Source organism: Ooceraea biroi, chromosome 1, assembly GCF_003672135.1.
Source record: "Ooceraea biroi isolate clonal line C1 chromosome 1, Obir_v5.4, whole genome shotgun sequence".
Classification (NCBI taxonomy): domain Eukaryota; kingdom Metazoa; phylum Arthropoda; class Insecta; order Hymenoptera; family Formicidae; genus Ooceraea; species Ooceraea biroi.
In genome coordinates this window covers 11,762,995-11,771,881 of record NC_039506.1, presented here as the reverse complement: position 1 = coordinate 11,771,881, position 8,887 = coordinate 11,762,995, and the positions used below count along the sequence as shown (strand labels likewise).

At 41.9% G+C, this 8,887-nt stretch overlaps 1 protein-coding gene across 1 annotated transcript; it reads right to left on the bottom strand.

The window, feature by feature from the left end:
- Positions 1-5,173: 5,173 nt before the first annotated feature.
- On the bottom strand, positions 5,174-5,575 carry LOC113562904. Its single transcript, XM_026973655.1, has one exon. It carries the CDS (start codon positions 5,573-5,575, stop codon positions 5,174-5,176), a length of 402 nt encoding a protein of 133 aa, XP_026829456.1.
- Between the last annotated feature and the right edge of the window lie 3,312 nt (positions 5,576-8,887).

The following is an 8,887-nucleotide window of genomic DNA, read 5'->3' as shown; positions in this document are numbered from 1 at the left end:
TTATCATTAATAATTGATAGATTTATAATATAATATTACGAGATTGGTAATATTTAAGATCGTTTGAATTGTAATACCATGAAGGTTTTTGTAGGTTAGCAAAACCATTGAGCTATTTAATATTGTTTATTATATAAAAGTATTAATGTAGTTGTAATAATTGAAAGAATTGGTTTGAAATATATCTTATTATATGGTTATATAGCCATTGATAAGTATTACAAATTTGGCTTAATACATTTGGGTTATTGAAGGATAAAATATTTAATTATTTTTTATAACAAAGAAACAAATGGATTTGAAATGGATTTTATTATACTATAGTAAAGTCCTTTGCAAGTAGGTAATTTTCGTTAAAACCAATAGGGTCGGTTATTATATAAAAACGGGAAAAATCAATTAGTTATTTAAGACAAGAGTAAAAATAATGCCGGCGGAATTGAGTTTTATTAAGTGACGGTGTAGCTTTGACAGTTATTATAATTTACGGAGACATTTGGTGTTGATTGTTGTACAAGGTATAAGTTGTCATTAATAACAATTAAAGGAGTAAATTTTGGAATTGATTTTATTATACAATGAAATAGTTTTTGTGAGTATAGTAAATTGTATTACCACATTTGAAGTATTTATCGTATAAAAATAAAGATTATTTTATAACATAAAAGGAGAAACATTTTATAGTAAAAGAATGTAGAATATTTGTCTACAATCTTAGTCAAAAGAAGTACATATTTAAAGTTACGAAATTGCAATAAAATTTTACCAAAGTTTTTGGGTCTGAAATTTGAACCGTAAGGAAATAATTTGTTACAATTATAGTGAAGCATCTAGGTCATAAGAGGAAACTAATAGGGACCTCAGATTTTGAAAATAATCATTTTTACGGAAGTGACCAACAACTTTTGGGAATCATCATTTTTAGCTAGGCTGATGGTACCTGTGATGAAATTTTCCTTATCGCACCACGGGATCATTGAGAAACGCAAAAATTGCAAAGTCACTATTCGTTAAACAAATCAGCGTTATTTTCAATATTTATAGTGTAGAAAGTTTTAATGAAATATTAATAGTTTAGAAGTTACAAAGTTAAAAACAATTAAAGTCAAAATCAATTAGTGAACAATTTAATATAAAAGGAAATAAGTTGTTTAACCCAAAAATATTAAGAAAAGAATAAATCGTTAATTAATTATGAATAAAAGTATATTACACATGGTATTACATTCATAGTAAGGATTATTGAATTTATTTAAGGAATATTTTATGTTACTGAGCATTAATTTAAGTATATAATTATACGCATTTAATCCGTTAATAATTAAGTATATTAACCATATCATATACGAACACACTTATATATGTGCGTATAACCCATAAAACAATTATTGGTTATTAAGATTTTATGAATTAATTAAGACTAATATTGTATTGGAATAATAATTTTATACGGTTTAATTATAATATTAACCGGCACACCAATAGTTGCTTTATTATAATTTTATAATAACCAAAGAATAGACGTGCAAGTACATACACGTGTATATCTATATATATAGGATCCTATAATATAAGACAATTATTGGTTGTGCTGGTTTAATATATAATTAAACGTTAAAATTATTATTCAATACAATTTAGTCTTAATTAATTCATAAAATCTTAATAACAATAATTGTTTTATGGTTATACGCACATATATAAGTGTGTTCGTATATGGTATGGTTAATATACTTAATTATTAACGGATTAAATGCGTAATAATTATATACTAAATTAATGCTCAGTAACATAAATATTCTTTAAATAATTCAATAATCCTTACTATGAAGTAATACCATGTGTAATATACTTTATTCATAATTAATTAACGATTATTCTTTTCTTAATATTTTGGGTTAAACAACTTATTTCCTTTTATATTAAATTGTACACTAATTGATTTTGACTTTAATTGTTTTTAACTTTGTAACTTCTAAACTATTAATATTTCATTAAAACTTTCTACACTATAAATATTGAAAAAGAACGCTGATTTGTTTAACAAATAGTGACTTTGCAATTTTTGCAGTTTCTCAATGATCCCGTGATGCGATGAGGAAAATTTCATCAAGGTACCATCAGCCTAGCTAAAAATGATGATTCCCAAAAGTTATTGGTCACTTCCGTAAAAATGATTATTTTCAAAATCTGAGGTCCCTATTAGTTTCCTCTTATGACCTAGATGCTTCACTATAATTGTAACAAATTATTTCCTTACGGTTCAAATTTCAGACCCAAAAACTTTGGTAAAATTTTATTGCAATTTCGTAACTTTAAATATGTACTTCCTTTTGACTAAGATGTAGACAAATATTCTACATTCTTTTACTTATAAAATGTTTCTCCTTTTATGTTATAAAAATAATCTTTATTTTTATACGATAACTTACTTCAAATGTGGTAATACAATTTACTATACTCACAAAAACTATTTCATTGTATAATAAAATCAATTCCAAAATTTACTCCGTTAATTGTTATTACTGACAACTTATAACCTTGTACAACAATCAACACCAAATGTCTCCGTAAATTATAATAACTGTCAAAGCTACACCGTCACTTAATAAAACTCAATTCCGCCGGCATTATTTTTACTCTTGTCTTAAATAACTAATTGATTTTTCCCGTTTTATATAATAACCGACCCTATTGGTTTTAACGAAAATTACCTACTTGCAAAGGACTTTACTATAGTATAATAAAATCCATTTCAAATCCATTTGTTTCTTTGTTATAAAAATAATTAAATATTTTATCCTTCAATAACCCAAATGTATTAAGCCAAATTTGTAATACTTATCAATGGCTATATAACCATATAATAAGAATATTTTCAAACCAATTCTTTCAATTATTACAACTAACATTAATACTTTTATATAATAAACAATATTAAATAGCTCAATGGTTTTGCTATACCTACAAAAACCTTCATGGTATTACAATTCAAACGATCTTAAATATTACCAATCTCGTAATATTATATTATAAATCTATCAAATTATTAATGATAAATGTTTCAAAATTATTTTATTTAACTGCTAGAACATATAAAACTGTTTTTATATATTTTACTGATTTTATGTATGTTTTTGTGTTTTTATGTTTAGAAATATATATATATATATACGTGACTAATTAATTAAATAAATCTATCATAAAGCATAATAACTAAGTTATACATATATATTGTTTTTGTGCTTTTAATATTTCTTTTCCCTTTATATATGTTAATATTATTAACATACTTCATATATTTTTATATTAAAACTATTATCAAGCTAAGCTTTAACATAATAAATGTGTCGGTTAGGTTGCTAAGTAAATAATATTCTTGGTTTAATAACAGACTACTGTACGTAAGCCTGTGGTTAATAATAAGTAGTGAAGCAAAAATGGTAATTATCGATGGCGCTCAAAAATAACTATCAGTGGTTATACATTAATAATTAATATTGCAAATAAAAAAAAATTAAAAATGGGTGTGAGGTGGATGTCAGGACGTCACACCGGCGTACTACTACACACTACCGGGCTACACGTGGGACGCGATGCTGCACACGGGCATCGAGTTCGAGCTGCTGACGGACGTGGATATGGTGCTGTTCGTGGAGCGCGGCGTGCGCGGTGGGCTGAGTCAATGCTCGCACAGATACGCGCGAGCCAACAACAGATACGCGCCGTCATACGATCCGTCCGAGCCGTCATCGTATCTCATATACTACGACGTGAATAATCTTTACGGATGGGCCATGTGTCAGCCGTTGCCTCGTGGGGAGTTTCGCTGGGTCGAGGACGTCTCGATGCTCGACGTGCACGCGATCCCCCCGGACTCGCCTACAGGGTACATCCTCGAGGTCGACCTGGAGTATCCGCGATATCTACACGACGCGCACGCGGACCTGCCGTTCTGTCCGACACGCGAGGCACCGCCCGACAAGGCAGGAAAAGCTCCTCGCGACTCTGTGCGCTAAGCAGCGGTACGTCATACTACCGCACGCTGCAGCAGTGCACGAGCCACGGGCCTTCGCGTCGCGAGGATTCACCGCGCGCTGGAGTTTGCGCAGTCCGCGTGGCTCTGGGACTACATCGAGCTGAACACGGCGTAAAGGACGCGCACGACGAACGATTTCGAGAAGAACCTGTACAAGCTTATAAACAACGCCGTCTTCGGTAAGACGATGGAGAACGTTCGAAAATCGCGTCGACATGAAACTCTGACGCGCTGGGAGGGGAGATACGGTGCCGAGGCTCTTATCTCGCGTCCTAACTCCACAGCCGAGCCGTATTCGGGGAGAATCTCCTCGCCGTGAAGCTTCGCAGGCCACGTTCAACCGTCCGATATACGTGGGCATGTGCATTCTGGACATCTCGAAGACGCGCCTCTACGAGTTCCACTACGACTACATGGCCTCGCTGTACGGTGACAAGTGTCGGATCATGTACACGGACACGGACAGTCTGATATACCGCATCGAGTGCGAGGACGCGTACGCGGACATGAGGCGCGACATCGCGCGCTTCGACACGAGTGACTATCCGGCGGACAACGCGTACGACATGCCATAGTGGAACAAGAAGGTACCGGAGCTCATGAAGGACGAGAACAACGGCGCCGTCATGACCGAATTCATCGGGCTGAGGGCGAAGATGTACGCGCTGAGGGTGTGCGGAAAGAAGGATACGAAGAAGATCAAGGGTGTGTGCAGGAGCGTTGTGGGGCGAACGATAACGTTCGACGACTACGCGCGCTGTTGAGCGAATCGGTGGAGATGACCGCCAACAGTCACGCATTCAGTCGAAGCTCCGTCGGGTCTACACCATAGCGGAGACGAAGCTCGCCCTCAGTCCGTACGACGACAAGCGGTACATCGTACCCGACAGCACCAGCACCCTCCCGTGGGGGCATTACGCCATTCCACAGTGACATACACGAGGGAAAGCGAAAGAACACATCATGTGTATGATACTGTATTCATTCATCGTAATAAACATAATACACAGTATTACATGTTCTTATAACTTTGCTTATAAAGTGTATAACCATATACAGTATATATAAGTAATTGCTTATAAAGTATATAACCATATACAGTATATATAAGTAATGAAAGACACACGCGTACGATCACAGCACATTGTCCCTATTGATCCAAGAATTATGCGACGCGTCCATTCCGAGCCACTTGACGTACACATCGTTTCCTCTTCGCCGCAGCACCTTTTCCACGAGATAAACGTCCGGATGACGGGCTCTGAGTAACTCGTGCTCGTAGAAGCCGCCGGAGATCGGATTAACGCGATAGTTCTCCAACAAGTACTTCGCGGGATTGGTCCGTTGTACTTTCGCTACCTTAAACACCTCCGTGGTCCAATTCGGCGTATAGCCCTTCGCGAAGACGGTTTTATACTTGCTCACGCGCACCGTATCACCTGCACGGAATTTCGCTGGCGCGGCGATCTTCACGCGCTTGTAAACAGTGGACAGTAGTCGAGCAGCTGTGACTGGCGTGACGTCGACCGGCCGCATAGCGATAGCGCGGTGTCGGCGAGCGTTGTACTCTCGCACGAGGCGCGATAACGCGTCTGCCCATCGTACGATCCATGAGTGTAAACACCTTCCACATTTCATTCTTCAGCGTCCGATTGAAGCGTTCCACTATCGAGGCTTTCATTATCGAGTGCGTGGAATAGTGATTTATACCGTTTTTACGTGCTAGTTCTCGTACCTGCGCGTTGTAGAATTCCTTGCCCTCGTCGGTCTGCAGGTTCCGCGGACACCTGTGGTCGTCGCGGAATATCCGAGCGAGCGCCTCGGCCACCTCGCTTCCGGACTTACGCCTGAGAGGTACCGCCCACGCGTACTTGCTCAGCGCGTCGATGATCGTCAGTATGTAGCGGTAGCCTCTGTCTGCCGCGCGTACGACTGCACGTCGACCAGATCCGCCTGCCACAGGTCGTCGTATCCGCGTACGATCACACGACGACGAGGAAAGTTTCTTCGCGCTAGCGCGTGTAACTCGCGCACCAGTTGCAACCTCTCTGAACTAACGTTGCCGCGCGCCTTAATCCTCATCGTGGCGCGATTCGGCGGGCCGGTCCTGTCTTCTCAGTACGGATTCGATCTACCGTTACGATCGGTTCGTTGATCGACCCGTTCATTCGTTCGTCGGTGCGTTCGTCCGTTCGCTTCACTTTCCCGTTACGGGCGGTCTGTCGATGCTCACGTATGTCAGCGCTGATCCGTCAGTTCTCGAGAGTTCGACCAGGTCGCTGTGCAGCCTCGACACCGTTGCCTCGAGATCGTTCGCCCGTTCCTCGCACGACTGTGCGGTCCTCGTCACCTTGTCCAATTGGTTCGTGTTGGATCTAGCGTCCGTTCGCACCTTTGCCACGTTCTCCGTGAGGTACTTTATCTTCCCGTCGTGCGCCTGCAATTGCGTCGTGAGGGAGGGTCGTGTCGGACTGGAGCCACAACAGCGACGAGGTAATCCGCTCTTCCTGAGCGTTGATCCGCAGCCCCGTTTCCTCGACGACCCTGCGCAACTCAGCCACCCCGCCATTCGTACCGTCGACGTGCGCTCGTAGCGCGTCGACCGCCTCCCGCAGCTCGCGATAGTGCCTCCGCTGGGCCTCGGATAACGACCCGATCCGCTGGTCCACGTGGTATCAGTTTACCGCATCGTACTCCTCCCGCAGTATGGCCACGTGCCGTATTCGTCGCCTCTTAGCGTCGTACTCGTCGCCGTCCGGGACCCGGCAGAGAGCGTTGTCGCGCACGTAACCGCGAACGTCGCATGTCCGAAACCCCGTCTCGTGGTCGCCACTCCGCGCGAGGGTAGCGCCGAACTTGTTCACGGGCATCGATGCGTCGTGGACGGTGCTTCAGATCGTAATGATACCCGCCTCTCGGAGCTCCTCGATTATAGACAGGAACTCGGCGTCGTGCGAGTCGTTGCCCGCGTCGCGAGACGCCTCGATCAGCCTGAGGCGATCCACCAGCTCGTTCGGATCGTCCCAATGCACGTAGTCGATCGCGTTGTCGGTTACCCTCATAGTTGGAAGCGACTGCGGTGGCGGTGATGGCTGCGGTTCCACACCGGCTCCACCGTGACCCGCGGCCGAGTCAAGGGGGAGAGTCAAGTAAACGGTCATTTTTTTTCATTTTTTTATTGCTTAGAAAATTCATGTAACATCTGGAGAATGTGTTCCCAAAGCCGTGAGTTGTAATTCGAAGTCTAAGTGTCCCTACGGAGTTATTAAAGTGACGTGCTCCGAACGACGCCGAACGCAGGTATACGACCACGCGCGTGAACGATTTACCTTTCGGTCCCTTGGCCAAATAGACTTGCTGTTTTTGCTATTTTGACACTAAATGGCACTACTGACGAGGGAAAGCAATAATTTGTGCTCGTGCAACGGCTGTTTTCGAAAAATCTAAACTGCGGCTCGAAAATTATACAAATTGCTGCTTATTTGGCCGGAGGCATGTTCAACGATGGCTATACATTCACTTTAGAAGTTATGAATGATATGCAACTGCAAATCGGTCTGCATTGCAAACAATTCGCTGACGAGTACGACAAACACCGCGTGGACAGGCAGGACCGCCGCACCCAAAGCACATCAAAAGAGGCCAGAACAGCTCGAAAACAGGAACTAGCTGCTAAAATGGATGAGTTTGCAGAGGAGGAAGGCTTATTATACGGCCCTGGCATCGTAGACTAAGCTTACATTAGCCGTAAGTCCCCTTAACACAACTTTTCTCTACCGAAAACTTTAAACGCGTTTTTCTCAAAACGTAAAATTTCGCGCGCCGTGCACTGTATCACCTACAATTTTTAACCGATCGTAACGAGCTTTGGCACATATATTCTTTAACTTATTGGCCTTTGCATGAACCTAAAGGTTCATTAAAAAATTAATAATAAACATTGTTTTTTGCCATTTGTTTATAAAGAAAAAAGTACTTTTTTCAAAATGGTCCTGAATTTTTAATTTTTGATGTTTTTTGTTAAATTTAGGTTCATGCAAAGCATATGAACGCATTTTAACAAAAACACTTTGGTTTTTTGCTTTCAGTTAATTAGAGCGACCTGAGCGTTGCATGGCGCAAATCCAAGGAGCCGACTTTAAGCAGCTGCTGCGCCGCCATTTTGAACTTTTCGACATAAAAAAATTTTATAATATACCTTAAATCATAAATATTATGATGTACTTTGTTCCGATTTAATAACTCTTTCCATCTGTTTAAAAAAAATTCGGGAAAAAACTGCCGTTTACTTGACCCTCCCCCCCTCAATGCACATCAACGGTGCGATAATCTGCTTGTACTTGAAGCCCTTGTTACTATTTATCGGTCTGTGCGCCTGATACCGCTGCCTGTGCACGTTCGTCGCCGACAGAATCCGGCGGTACATCGTCGTGTCCTGTACGGTGTACACACGCTCGTCGGGCATGCACATGAAGATCAGTTCGTACAGACCGGGCGTATCCTCGTACCGCGTACCGTCCACGAATATGGTGTCGTCCGAGCTGATGTCGAAGCGCTTGTCGCCGAGCATCGTGCCGGTCTCACCGATGTACACCCCGTACACGGTGTCGATGGTGCTTGTCTTGCTGGCTGGCCCTCGACCACTGTTCGTAAACAGAGCACCTACGTACTTCCGACCCAACGGCCCCAGCGTGGCGAGCAGCGCGTCCCTGCTATCGTCCGTTCGCATGACCTCGGCGACGGATCGCTCCAGCGGGCTCAACGGCGCCGCCGCGTCGGACTCGAGCGTCGCGCTTATCAACGGTGATGACGTGGCGCTCAGTCTCTGCCGACCTATCTTTAGCCTCT

Excerpts from the sequence above, each read along its gene's own strand:
- LOC113562904 (XM_026973655.1), bottom strand. The coding sequence starts at position 5,575 with ATGCGGCCGGTCGACGTCACGCCAGTCACAGCTGCTCGACTACTGTCC.